General features: G+C 42.0%; 1 protein-coding gene across 1 annotated transcript in view; it reads left to right on the top strand.

Annotated features, from left to right (window-relative positions):
- The window catches only part of CLNK (cytokine dependent hematopoietic cell linker), a gene marked incomplete at its 5' end in the record, with an annotated part of 155,601 nt that overhangs the window by 56,556 nt on the left and 83,827 nt on the right, over window positions 1-15,218 (top strand). Inside the window, 1 exon segment of the mRNA XM_024119532.1 lies at window positions 8,723-8,760. Coding sequence (XP_023975300.1) covers window positions 8,723-8,760 — 38 coding nt within the window.

The raw sequence follows: 15,218 nt of genomic DNA on the forward strand, positions 1-15,218 counted from the left end.
GGGAGGATCCCACATGCCGCGGAGCGGCTGGGCCCGTGAGCCATGGCCGCTGAGCCTGCGCGTCCGGAGCCTGTGCTCCGCAACGGGAGAGGCCGCAGCAGAGGGAGGCCCGCATACCACAAAAAAAAAAAAAAAAAAAAAACAATCTATCAAAAAAAAAATTCTCTTGGCCTGGAGAAGACAGACACATATTCAAACTTGGACAATCTGTCAATACCAACATCTTCTATGAAGTTGATATATAGAGAACAGGGTCATGTTTTTCCATAAAATAAACTCGGGAGATTTTCTCCTTCCACTGAATAAAGAATGAAATTGAGAGGATAGCCCTATTTAGAAAGTGAGGCCTTCTGTCTTAAGTTACCACACACCATAAAAACTCTGATAAAGATGTATATTGGTTGACTCAGACAGATAAGAAATTTCATTTTGTCCAGGAACACTTGTTTTGTCTTGATTTTTTTCTAAGGAAATCAATCTTTTTAAAAAAAAATTTATTTTATTTATTTATTTTTGGCCGTGTTGGGTCTTTGTTGCAGCGCACCGGCTTTCTCTCGTTGCGGCGAGCGGGGGCTACTCTTCGTTGCGGTGCATGGGCTTCTCATTGCTGTGGCTTCTCTTGCTGTGGAGCACAGGCTCTAGGCGTGCAGGCTTCAGTAGTTGCGGCGCATGGGCTCAGTAGTTGTGGCTCGCGGGCTCTAGAGTGCAGGCTCAGTAGTTGTGGCACACGGGCTTCGCTGCTCTGCAGCATGTGGGATCTTCCCAGACCAGGGCTCGAACCCATGTCCCCTGCGTTGGCAGGCGGATTTTCAACCACTGTGCCACCAGGGAAGCCCAGGAAATCAATCTTAAACGTTGGTTTTTCCCACTTCTAAAAGAAAAATTAATACAAATTTTAGGACTAGAGGGAGGAAAGGTGGGTATGGAATATGTGAGCATCCAGTGCCTCCTTCTGGCCATTTCTAGATTATTCAGTACCTGTGTTAATTTATCAGAGGCTGGTTCTCTCCAAGATGTTGAGGAAATTGGTGAACAGAAACAAATTGAAACGTTAACAGTTGAATTGCAGGGAAAAGGTGTCCACCCAGTTCTTACAAGCACAAGCCAGTACTCAAATCATCTAAGGTTGATATGCCCAAGGATTTACAATGTCTTCACAATTCATCATGTGTCAGAATGAGTGAAAAATGCATATCATCAAGCCCACGCCAGGGTTTATGCTTTGGTAGAGCTATAGTGAGGCAAGAGAATCCTTACCTTTAACACGATCATTCTAATTCAGGTAGTTCTAGGACAGTCTTTTGAGAATCACTGGCTGAAGCAAAAACATATATAGACAGGTGGACGGAAACTATCAAAGCTGTCTCCACCAAGAGGCACTGCTGCCTCACTATCACCGTTCATTCATCCATCCATCCATTCATTCAAACAATGGTGGTAGTTTCTTAATGTGACAAACACTCTAACCAGCTTTGGCCACAAGCTTTTAAAAAAGGAAATAAAGGGCTTCCCTGGTGGCGCTGTGGTTGAGGGTCCGCCTGCCGATGCAGGGGGCGCGGGTTCGTGCCCCGGTCCGGGAGGATCCCACGTGCCACAGAGCGTCTGGGCCCGTGAGCCGTGGCCGCTGAGCCTGCGCGTCCGGAGCCTGTGCTCCGCAACGGGAACAAATTGAAACGTTAACAGTTGAATTGCAGGGAAAAGGTGTCCACCCAGTTCTTACAAGCACAAGCCAGTACTCAAATCATCTAAGGTTGATATGCCCAAGGATTTACAATGTCTTCACAATTCATCATGTGTCAGAATGAGTGAAAAATGCATATCATCAAGCCCACGCCAGGGTTTATGCTTTGGTAGAGCTATAGTGAGGCAAGAGAATCCTTACCTTTAACACGATCATTCTAATTCAGGTAGTTCTAGGACAGTCTTTTGAGAATCACTGGCTGAAGCAAAAACATATATAGACAGGTGGACGGAAACTATCAAAGCTGTCTCCACCAAGAGGCACTGCTGCCTCACTATCACCGTTCATTCATCCATCCATCCATTCATTCAAACAATGGTGGTAGTTTCTTAATGTGACAAACACTCTAACCAGCTTTGGCCACAAGCTTTTAAAAAAGGAAATAAAGGGCTTCCCTGGTGGCGCTGTGGTTGAGGGTCCGCCTGCCGATGCAGGGGGCGCGGGTTCGTGCCCCGGTCCGGGAGGATCCCACGTGCCACAGAGCGTCTGGGCCCGTGAGCCGTGGCCGCTGAGCCTGCGCGTCCGGAGCCTGTGCTCCGCAACGGGAGAGGCCACAGCAGTGAGAGGCCCGCGTACCGCAAAAATAAATAAATAAATAAATTTAAAAAATAAAAAAGGAAATAAAAGTGAAAATTTCTGGGGACTCAGCTAGTCTGAGATTCTAAAACTGTGCTCTACAGATGAGGAAACTAGAAAAGGGAAGTGAATTTCCAAGAGCCATCTAGTGAGAACATTAAGCCTGTTCTCCCAACTCCCAATACATGTTTCCCATGTAACTGTGAGTTTAGACTATTTGTGACTTGGAATTCACAGTTCATGATCTTCAGATCAAGAGTCTGTGGTTCAGTGAATAAAACCAAAATTCCCAGAAGTGCTAGATGACTGAGCTGGTAGATAGATAGGTAGATAGATAGACAGACAGATAGATGACAAATTCAATATATAATAGATATATAACATACATATATTATATGTGTGTATATATATTCTATATCTCTATTTCTGTCTCTTTCCCTTCCTACTTGCCTCTTTTCTTCCCTTTTCCTTCTCTGCTCCCCTTGACTCTACAAGTCATAGTCAAGGCTTACTGGACATCATAATCCTTTACTCAGAGACAGTGAAAGTAACTCTAGGCAAGTTCCTTCCTGCCTTTCCCTATAACCATGGATTGATGCCAAGCTGAAGATGTTCTAAAGTTTGGGACCTGCCAGGGTAAAGAGTGTAAACTATCCTACTCCTCACCATAGTGAGAGGAAGATCAGGCCGATGCCCTCCATCCCCAAATACTTTCAAGTTTTTAAAAGATAAAAATGGAGAAAGGCAGCATCTTGTAGAAGAAGGAACCAAGGGCTGTGAGTGTGGAGCTCAGAGTTTGTATACTGGTTCTCTCTGATACCAGCAAGCCCTAGGACCTGTGAATGAGAGAAAATGAAAAGAAACTAACATATATGGAGTCTCTACTTTGTGCCAGACCTTTTATAAACCGTATCTAATTTAGTTGTAAGGTACAGATTTTATTATCCTTGCTGTATAGATCAGCTAAATGAAGCCCAAGTGAAGTTAGGGAACTTGTAAAGACACCAGTAGCGTAGAACTCAGATCCACCATAGCACACACGTTAAGTTAGGCACCAAATATTGTCAGCCTCGGTTTTCTCAGTCATTGAATCCCAGAGCTTCACGGCTAGAAGGGACCTCAGCTTGAAGAACCCTTCTGAAGAACTGACTGGTGCTCGTCAACAGAGGTGAATGTTGGGAAAAGGCACATACTTTGTTTGAAAATGGGCACTAAATAATGAACAAGTTTCTCATATAGATCTGAAGATCTAAAGATCTGGATTGAGTGAAAAAAGATTTGGCCATGAAGTTGAACTTGGAAAGACATGAAGCACAGAACACAGCAATTCCTTAGTGGCTCACCGAGCCAGGGAGTTATTGATTTACGCTTCTCCACAGCTATTTGGGGTAGATACTCTTATTCCCACCAGGCTTACAAGCTTGCCTGAGGTCACATGGCCAGAAAGTGAAACGGCCAGGATTTGAACCTAGAACTTCTCATTCGGCTTCTGTGAAACATGTGTCCATGCCTTTGATCAGAGGCTCTGCTACGTTATTGGTGAGCAAAGGCTGATAAAAAAAAAAAAAATTTAAGTCTGCAAGACACTTTAAAAAAGAAATCGTGGGGCTGAAACATGACAAATGTTTATGGATATTTTTTTCATGTAAGTCAAGTCCAGAGGCAAGCAGTCCAAGGCTGTTTGGCAGCTCTTCTCCTCAGAGACCCTGCCCCTCCTGCATCCCTCCCCGCCTCGAGCTGGCCTCCATACCATCGCCTAAAATCGTGATGTCTGCGCTCTGGGCTGCAGGAGGGAGCAAGGAAAGAAGGAATGAATGGTGCACAATAATTTCCCTCAAGAAAGCTTCCTGGAAATGGTGAGTTGATTTTCCACCTCTTCCATCAACCAAAACTTGAACTCATGCCCACATGAAGAGTAGGACAGGTAATAAGGACTTACTCAAGGTGGCCATGTACCCAGCCAACCAGGAGGAGTTCTAGTACAGAGAAGCAAGGGAAAATGGGTAAGGGGAGACACAGTGGTCTCTGCTCTGGAGTACTTAGTGACGGCAAGTTGGGATTCACTGGCCTCTTGCTTTTTTTTTTTTTTTTGCGGTACGCGGGCCTCTCACTGCTGTGGCCTCTCCCGTTGCGGAGCACAGGCTCCGGACGCGCAGGCGCAGCGGCCATGGCTCACGGGCCCAGCCGCTCCGCGGCGTGTGGGATCTTCCCGGACCGGGGCACGAATCCGTGTCCCCTGCATCGGCAGGCGGACTCTCAACCACTGCGCCACCAGGGAAGCCCAAGCTTCTTGCTTTTTTCTACATATTTATGAGTAAGTCCAGCTGGCAGCCTCTGGAATGGGAGGCAATCCTAACCCTCACCATTCCTCTCTCCCCCTGTGCCTCTCCCTCTGAAGTTTCATGACTGAAATGAAAGCAGAAGCTGGTTTTGCTTGGGGAACCTGTCTGGTTTAGAAATACAATCATCTGAAAGGCCTGTTAACTCATTTCACTTCCTAGAGAAACAGAAAGTTCTAGAACTCTGCAGGCTTCCTACTTGTACCCTTCTTCTCACACCAGGGAAGCATATTCTCTTTCATGGGACTAGTTCGGGATTTCTTCATGGCAATAGCACTTGGGTGCTCAGCCAGCTACCCTGCCCCTTTAAAGGTACTAAACGGGGACATAGACAAGGCACCAGCCTTGCACCTCCAGGGGCCTAAGTTCATGGAAGTGTTTATAAGTGAAAATAGCCTGAGAGTCTCTCTTCCTCACTTTATTTAACTCACATGGCTCACCTTCCACTGGACAAGAGTAGGAGCTCCTATGTCACTAATTCTCAGACTTCTGAGACCAGAATAAATATCACCATAAGAGCTTGTGTAAAAAGCAATTGATTTGCTCTGGGGCCCAAGTTTGCTTTCTTTCTTTTTTATAAAGCATCCAAGATGCCAATGGTCAGGGGACCTAAATTTGAGGGGCATTGGTCGTACACCTTTGTCACACCTCTGCAGGCATGAGGTGTCCATGTTCATGACTAAAGTCTGGGGTAATTGCCTCTACCGGTCAGGAAACGCCCTGAGCTTTACATGACACATATTCATCTTCACTTCCCTCTTAAAAATAACTGTTAGGGAAATGTTGTCTTTTGTAAAAAGATGTTTTCTTGAGGGTCACGCAGAAATCAGTTGTTCTCTGTGGCTGTTTGGTTCCAGAGGGTGATGAGGGACCCTCCACTGTCACAGCATCACCATCACTCTTCCAGGATGGTGATGTGGAAAGCTACTACGCAGCTTCCCTCATCTTTCTAAAACACGGCTGTCTCTGAGAAGCCAATCTATCCTTCAGTTCCAGGAAGACTCAAAGACTGGGAAGAATTTGGGGGACTGTTACCAGGGTGAGGATCTGGGCCCAGCAAGAGGGAACACCGATCTCAAGTTCGTTCAGCAAGGGAGGGGATCAGGTTCTACTGAAAGTTCTGTCGCTGGTTCCAAGTTCTGGGTGTTTCCACAGCCGACTGTTCATTTATGGTCGCTTCCCATACACAGGGTTACAGGAGTGATCAAGAGCCTGGACTCTCACCACTGCCTCGGGGGAGACAGGCACCACCGTCTGTAACTGTGTGATATATTCGTTGGCTTGCCTTGTTCTTACATGCTAAGGAGAAGCGGAGCAGGGTGCCTTAATCAAGGAGGACTAACATCTATAATGCATAAACTACAAATGTTAGTAGTTTAATAAAATAAAGGTTTATTTCTTGCTCACATCACAATCCAATGTAAATCGAAGGAGGTCTTTTTCCAAACATTCATTTGGGATTCACTCTCCTTTTACCCAGTGGCTTCCATTATCCCTGAGGGCCTTGGGGTCCTCTGTCTCTGGCCAGCCACCGGGGCAGGAATGAGAGGTGGAGAGTCAGGCAGGCCGGCCTGGAGTGGAATCCATCACACCTGCCTCATCCCAGTGTCCATAGCTCCGTGCCAAGACCGCCCAGTGCAAGGGACACCAGGAAGTGTGCGCCAGCCGAGCGCCCACAGGAAGAGGAAAGGGGGTTTGGTGAGCACACAGCATTCTCACCACTGCCAGGCGCCTGAGCTAGTGATGACCGGGGCTGACATTTAAGACACAGTATGATGGATGAAAAGTATCCAGGCCTGCGCAGAGCTGAGCAGAGAACTTTCTGGACTAAGGGACACAGGCGACATCTCTGAGGTAGATGTACTGGATGAGCTTCAAAAGAGGCTGATATGGTTAGAGCTCAGAGTTGGAAGAAACTAGAAAGAGGTGAGATCAGAGACAGGGCAGGAGCCAGGCTGTGCTGGCCTCTGGGAGCAACGGCAGAGAATCTGGACTATGTTTCATGGGCCATGAATGACATGTGCTGATTTACAGTTTTAAAACTATGCTTTTAAAATTACATTTCCAAAACTCTGCATTGTTCATAACACAGGTAGGTACTGAGGGAGATAGAGATAAAGGATAATTCCTTCCCTATAGAAGGGCAGTGGACTTAAACAACAAAGAAGTAATCAGACGCTGCTGCTTTTTATTTACGTAATGGTGAGTAAAACAGAAAATGACGGCTCTAACTGATTCAGTGAGATTACAGTGACCTGGAGTGGTCAGAAAGGGAAGCCCCGGGAGGATCTCAAAGTTGACCGAGCATTTTGGAAAACAAAATGGAGGAGGCAGGGACTCCAGGTGGAATCAACACAAGCAAAGACCCAGAAGTGGCAGGTAGCGTATTTGAGGAATGCAGGAGGGTCTCAGACTGCAATGCTGCTGAAAGAAGAGATCCCCACAGCTCTCCAGGAGAATGTGGGTATAATGACTACATTCAATGAAGCCAATCTCCTAAAATGAAATGATATTGAACCCTGAATTAGACAGTGGAGCTGCTTTCCTAGATCACAAGTGCCAGAGCGGATCCCCAGTAAGTCCGTGCTCATTTGTGCCTGCCAGACCAGCTGGTGTTTAATGGGTGACATTATTAATTTAACTCAATTCATGAGAGAGTACAAATTGCTAAAGGGCTGGAAAACCTGTAGGTTTCTCTGCCAGGGATCTCACTATGGGTGTAATTGTGCTGGGACAGGGAGATGTTATTAGTGCTCCGGGGTAGTGTTTGCTGCTGGTCTTACCACCAGAATAGACTGTAACTGATGGCAGGTGCAGACAGGATACTCCTCCTCCTGGCTCATTATCTCAAGGAGATGAGCTCTGGCTTAACACTTCCCCCACGCACTGGTCCTAGGCAAATTCCGTAGAACTGTGTTTCCACTGAGCCAAAGTTTCATTAATTTATACATTACATCCTACAGAAGACTTTGGCATGCTGGCACAAATTCACAGCCATTTATTTTGTATTTTGTTATGGGAAGAGAATTCAGGGTGAAAGGACAACAGTTTAAGAACATGACGAAGCCAGACCAAAGGGCAGAAATACACACCATACCATGGTCCTCTGCACTATTTGGACGCAGGCTAGAAATTTGCCCTGAGATTCTTAACAGCCAAAGGAGGAAGGGAAATGTGATCTCTTCTAGGATTGATGTTTTCCATTATATCAAAGCAAAGAAGTGTGCAGCTTCTGGTCCTGAGACCTACTAGAAACTTCTCACATATGTGCTAATAAAGAGAACATGATAAGAACATTTTCTGCCTACAATGTTCCTAAATTCAGACTAACAGCATGAAATTATACTGCAATTTAGGAAAATTAAGTGTATGAGGAAGCAAAAAAACCTCTGGGTCATGTGAGCAATTCTTTGGTGGTTTTGCATAATCTGAGGGTAAATTGTAAAACATCGAGCACTGAGTACACTAGATGACCTTCTGGCAATCTTTCATAGAACGAGTCCAAGGCCTCCCTTGAAGTTGAGTGTCGAGAAACATCTACTGAACAAGATTTATTCAACAAACGCCTATCAAGAACTCATTTGGTCAATAGGGCCCTGCCCCTCAAGCCAGGGATAGATGAATAAGTAGATATGGCCCCTACTCTTAAAATATGTAGAGTCTGTTCAAGAAGACAATGTGTGGACAGATTATTGCAAATGCAACGTGTGCCAGAGGGCGAGGGGAAAACACATGTGGTCATTGGCTGAGATGCTGCTGAGTCATCACTTTGGGTGCTACTGATTGCGGGGTGGCGTTCCTTCTAACATTGTTTCTCTTTCAATGAGAAGGCTAGCTTGCTGTGGAAAGGCTTCTTAGTTGGGATTTGATTCTCTTTCCTCCTTTTCCATTGCCCCTGTTATGTAAGAGCAGCTGATAGAATGAGAAGCATGGAAATGTGCACTTCATTTTGAGTAATTACAGTCAAGAAAAATTAATTGAAATGAGCACAAGATTTCTGGAGAAAAACAAGGGCCCAGTCTTCCCAATGTTTTGCAATAACATTTTGTTCTCTTTTTGTTGGCAGGCCAGTACCAGACTATTAATGGGCCTCTTCTTGATGGCGTAAGTCTGCTGCTTTCCTTACCTATTTTGTCAGTGTTTGATATTTACAAAGTAAGTGGCTTTTTCAAGGTACTTAGTGAATTTAAAACAATTAAGCTTTTCCAAATGGCATAATTCCCTGGCAGAGAAAACTGCATTTCAGTTCTTGGGTAGAAAACTGTATTCCTACAATATATGTAAATCAAATCATCATGCTGTATGTCTTAAACTTATACAGTGATGTATGTCAATTATTTCTCAGTAAAACTGGAAAAATAAATAAATATTGAGGCATTAATATAGAGAAAGGGAAAAACATTATATTTCCATTCCTCAACTATACAATAAAGGCAAAAATTAACTCACAATGGCCATTGTGAAGATTGAATAAGGTGAAAATACCAACACATGGTGCTGGCAAGTGTGTGATGAGAAAATCACTTCCTAAAATTCACGGTGAAATTTTAAATTGCAAGAAACTCTTTGGAAAGCAATTTCATAATATTAACTAACAAATATAAAAATGTCCATTTTCTTAGGCCGCATAAATCTATGGTTGGGAATTTAAATTAAAGAATTAAGCTAAAATTTGGATTAATATTCAAATATTCATCTATATTTTATAATATATTTTAAATGGCAGTACACTAGGATCATGCTAAATATTCAATAATAGAAGAATCATTGAATGTATTATGATATATTAATATCATGAAGTCATTAATATTTACAAAGAAGCTTAATGACAAGAAAATTTTAAATTTATAACATGAAATCAGATATCTAATACTATAAATAATTTAATTGTTAAATTATAATTTACATAATTTGAATACTTTTAACTAACCTATCTATAGATGATAAATGGGATAGATAGAAATGATAGAGATAGATGATAAATAGATGATAGATAGATAGATAGATAGATAGACAGACAGGATTTACCTGTAAAATCATTGGTTCTTTACTATTTGAAAGACTTCTTTAAGAATTTGGATTTCCCTGGTGGTGCAGTGGTTAAGAATCCGCCTGCCAATGCAAGGGACATGGGTTCAAGCCCTGGTTTGGGAAGGTCCCACATGCCTTGGAGCAACTAAGCCTGTGCGCCACAACTACTGAGCCTGCGCCCTAGAGCCCACGAGCCACAACTACTGAAGCCCACGCGCCTAGAGCCCGTGCTCCGCAACAAGAGAAGCCACTGCAATAAGCCCACGCACCACAACAAAGAGTAGTCCCTGCTCACCGCAACTAGAGAAAGCCCGCATGCAGCAACAAAGACCCAATACAGCCAAAAATAAAAATAAATAAATAAATAAGTTTTTTTAAAAAATTAAATTTAAGCTATGGCTCTTCATCCCAGGACACACACTCACGCACACATACACACGATAAATCAATCACAAAATATTTTATAAAGTATAAGGCTTATATATACTGAGCTTTTACTAAGAACCCTGATAGTGACAGTAGACAGATACTAGATAGGTTAATAGATAAATAGATGTAATGCATTATATTTAAAATAAAACTCTGTCCCTTTCTCTTTCTGGAATAAATAAACCAAAATATTTATATTTGGTCCTGGGGGCAAGATTCTGAGGGTCTGATGTAGATTGTCTTCAGACCTGGAGTGGTGGTTGCTGTTCCTGCTGGCGTCCCTTTGTGCCCTGCCCCCATGAAGTCTAACAAGGTGACAGGACTAAAGATGGGCTCTGTCTCACATCTCCAGTTCTTCCAGCAGGTCCAAGGCTTTCCCAAAGAGACTGCGCTCTGAGGAGTCTTGGTTGCCATAATAGTATAAAAATGATGTCCCTGCAAAAATGTCTATCTGTCAGATCCCAAAGGAGTCAAATACTGGTGCTTCAGCTCAGAACTCACTTCTGTGTGCAGTTCTGGAGGAGAACAGCCCAGTCACCTCCCCCGCTTTGCCAGGTCAATTGTGAAAACCCCTGGAATGCACCTCCCAGCATCTTTGCTTTGCCATGGGCACTCAGCTCCACTGATACTCAGCACGTCAACTAGAGAGAAGGGATCTAACATGTCCTGAGCTCCTGTCGTGGGCAGGCACCAAAGCAGAACCTTCATATACAATTTGCTCAATTAATCTCTGACTGCAACCAAATAAGGTAACTTTAGCCTTCTCCAATTTACAGACTGAAGTAAGGGAGGTTAAGTAACCCCCCAAGGTCATAAAGTGGACTCACAGTTTAGATCTAGGATAGGACGACTCCATCTTGGATCCATGCTAACGCTAAGCAGACCAATCTCACCTGGTTTCCCATCCGAGAACTCCCAGTCTGATCCCTGCTTACCTCCTGAGACCAGACCAAGTAGGCAGGGTTTCAGGGCTCTAATGACCTGTTGCTGGGGGCACAGCATGAACGCAAATATGCAAATGTTTCTACTCCAACTTTGTGTTCAGTGACGTAATCTTTTTCCTTTGGGTCACCAAGCTCTCCCCTTCTAACCTGTTCCTGCTCTTAAATCACTATGTCAGTCCCTGGTCTCCTGCACCTGAACTCCTTACGTTTGATAAACGGGCCCTTGAAAACTTGCCTGATTCCTCTGTTCATGTAAGACTCAAGCCTTGCTTTCCATAGGAAGCACTTGGGAAAATCAAGGGCTAGCACATTGAAAGTCAAAATTGTTGTCTTCAGTGGGTCCATCTCCTTCTTTATGCTGTCCCATGGAGAACACAGATTTACTAAATTGCATTCTACACCTTCTCATAGAATGAGCAGAGTTGCCTTGAGCCAAAGTGGAGCCCAAAATGTCCTCCAGATAGGGGCCTGGCGAGTTCCCCCCATGCTATTGCTTACCTGGAAAGCAGATTCACCCTGTAACTAGTCTTTACTTTTACCAAACTGCTTTGATAGAGTGATGATAAAAAAAAAAGACATACACTTGGAAGCCTGTGACTAATAAAGAACTTGTCTAAATATATTTGAAAATGAGAATAATGCAGACCTAGAATTTAAACTCAAGCCTATTTAATTCCAGGTTCCTACACTACAGTAAAATCACCTCAAAGATATTTCTGCTTATACAATGAAATAGAGTACAGAAAGCACGTAACACATACAAAGTACTTAACAAATGTTAGAGAGACTTTAAAGGGAGGAGAACAAACCATGATTGGTGGCCTTCTCTTATCTCAAGCTCTTTTTAATAGTAGTTGTTACTACAGTAGCAGTCAAAATAATATTTACAACTAGTGTTTAGTGAGTCCTGACCATCAGGTATTTTGCTAAAAATTTTACATTCATGGTCTCAGTTAAGACACTTCTGGTTGAGTATGATGTTAACTGTGGGTTTGTCATATATGGCCTTTATTATGTTAAGGTATATGCCTCCTATACTCATTTTATTGAGTTTTAATCATAAATAGATGTTGAAACTTGTCAAATACTTTTCTGCATCTATTGAAGTCATAATGTGATTTTTTTATCCTTCATTTTGTTAATGTGGTGTATCGTGTTGATTGATTTGCAGATTGAACTATCCTTGCATCCCTGGAATAAATCTCATTTGATCGTGGTGTATGATCCTTTTAATGTATTGTTGTATTCGATTTGCTCATTTTTTCTTTAATATCTTTATTGGAGTATAATTGCTTTACAATGGTGTGTTAGTTTCTGCTTTATAAAGTGAAAAGTGAATCAGCTATACATATACATATATCCCCATAACTCCTCGCTCTTGCGTCTCCCTCCCAACCTCCCTATCCCACCCCTCTAGGTGGACACAAAGCACCGAGCTGACCTCCCTGTGCTATGTGGCTGCTTCCCACTAGCTATCTATTTTACACATGGTAGTGTTTATATGTCCATGCCACTCTCTCACTTCGTCCCAGCTTACCCTTCCCCCTCCACGTGCCCTCAAGTCCATTCTCTACGTCTGTGTCTTTATTCCTGTCCTGCCCCTAGGTTCATCAGAACCTTTTACTTTTTTTAGATTTCATATATATGTGTTAGCATATGGTATTTGTTTTCTCTTTCTGACTTACTTCACTCTGTATGACAGACTCAAGGTCCATCCATCTCACTACAAATAACTCAATGTCATTTCCTTTTATGGATGAATAATATTCCATTGTATGTATGTGCCACATCTTCTTTATCCACTCATCTGTTGATGGACACGTAGGTTGCTTCCATGTCCTGTCTATTGTAAATAGAGCTGCAATGAACATAGTGTCCTTTTATTTCTTTTTCTTCTATGATTGCTGTGGCTAAAACTTCCAAAACAATGTTGAATAATAGTGGTGAAAGTGGACCACCTTATCTTGTTCCTGATCTTAGAGGAAATGGTTTCAGTTTTTCACCGTTCTATTTTTAGTTTTTTAAGGAAACTGCATACTGTTCTCCATAGTGGTTGTATCAATTTACATTCCCACCAACGATATTGAGAACAATGTTGGCTGTGGGTTTGTCATATATGGCCTTTACTATGTTGAGGTAACATCCCTCTATGCCTACTTTCTGGAGAGTTTTTATCATAAGTCGGTGTTAAATTTTGTTGAAAACTTTTTCTGCATCTATTGAGATGATCATGTGGTTTTCCTCCTTCAATTTGTTAATATGGTTTATCACATTGATCGATTTGCATATATTGAAGAATCCTTGAATTCCTGGGATAAACCCCACTTCATCATGGTATATGATCCTTTTAATGTGTTGTTGGATTCTGTTCGCTAGTATTTTGTTAAGGATTTTTGTATCTATATTCATCAGTAGAATTGTGTTCTGCCTATGTTTTCCTCTAAGAGTTTTATAGTGTCTGGCCTTACATTTAGGTATTGAATCCATTTGAGTTTACTTTTCTTTATGGTGTTAGGGGGTGTTCTAATTTCATTCTTTTACATGTAGCTGTCCAGTTTTCCCCGCACCACTTATTGAAAAGCCTGTCTTTTCTCCATTGTATATTCTTGCCTCCTTTATCAGAAATAAGGTGACCATATGTGTCAGGGTTTATCTCTGGGTTTTCTATCCTGTTCCTTTTTTGTCGGAAGATTTTTAATCACAGTCTCAATTTCAGTGCTTGTGATTGGTCTGTTTATATTTTCTATATCTTCCTGCTTCAACCTCAGAAAGTTGTGCTTTTCTAAGAATTTGTCCATTTCTTCCAGGTTATCCATTTTATTGGCATATAGTTGCTTGTAGTAATCTCTCATGATCCTTTGTATTTCTGCAGTGTCAGTTGTTACAGCTCCGTTTTCATTTCTAATTCTATTGATTTGCATCTTCTCCCTTTTTTTTTGATAAGTCTGGCTAATGGTTTATCAATTTTGTTTATCTTCTCAAAGAAACAGCTTTTAGTTTTATTGATCTTTGCTATTGTTTCCTTCATTTCTCTTTCATTTATTTCTGATCTGATCTTTATGATGTCTTTCCTTCTGCTAACTTTGGGGGTTTTTTTGTTCTTCTTTGTCTAATTGCTTTTGGTGTAAGGTTAGGTTGTTTATTTGAGATGTTTCTTGCTTCTTAAGGTAGGATTGTATTGCTATAAACTTCCCTCTCAGAACTGCCTTTGCTGCATTCCATAGGTTTTGGGTCATCGTGTTTTCATTGTCATTTATTTCTAGGTATTTTTTTATTTCCTCTTTGATTTCTTCAGTGATCTCTTGGTTATTTAGTAGTTTTCCTACAGATTTTTTCCTGTAATTGATATCTGTTCTCATAGCGTTGTGGTCAGAAAAGATGCTTGATATGATTTCAATTGTCTTAAATTTACCAAGGCTTGATTTATGACCCAAGATATGATCTATCCTGGAGAATGTTCCACGAGCACTTGAGAAAAAAGTGTATTCTGTTATTTTTGGATGGAATGTCCTATAAACATCAATTAAGTCCATCTTGTTTAATGTATCATTTAAAGCTTGTGTTTCCTTATTTATTTTCATTTTGGATGATCTGCCCATTGGTGAAAGTGGGGTGTTAAAGTCCCCTACTATGATTGTGTTACTGTCGATTTCCCCTTGTATGGCTGTTAGCATTTGCCTTATGTATTGAGGTGCACCTATGTTGGGTTCATAAATATTTACAATTGTTATATTGTCTCCTTGGATTGAACCCTTGATTATTATGTAGTGGCCTTCTTTGTCCCTTGCAATAGTCTTTATTTTAAAGTCAATTTTGTCTGATATGAGAATTGCTACTCCAGCTTTCTTTTGATTTTCATTTGCATGGAATATCTTTTTCAATCCCCTCACTTTCAGTCTGTATGGGTCCTTAGGCCTGAAGTGTGTCTCTTGTACACAGCATATATACGGGTCTTGTTTTTGTATCCATTCAGCCAGTCTATGTCTTTTGGTTGGAGCATTTAAACCATTTACATTTAAGGTAGTTATCAATATGTATGTTACTATTACCATTTTCTTAACTGTTTTGGATTTGTTATTGTAGGTCTTTTCCTTCTCTTGTGTTTTCTGCCTAGAGAAGTTCCTTTAGCATTTGTTATAAAGCTGGTTTGGTGGTGCT

Source organism: Physeter macrocephalus, chromosome 7, assembly GCF_002837175.3.
Source record: "Physeter macrocephalus isolate SW-GA chromosome 7, ASM283717v5, whole genome shotgun sequence".
Lineage (NCBI taxonomy): Eukaryota > Metazoa > Chordata > Mammalia > Artiodactyla > Physeteridae > Physeter > Physeter macrocephalus.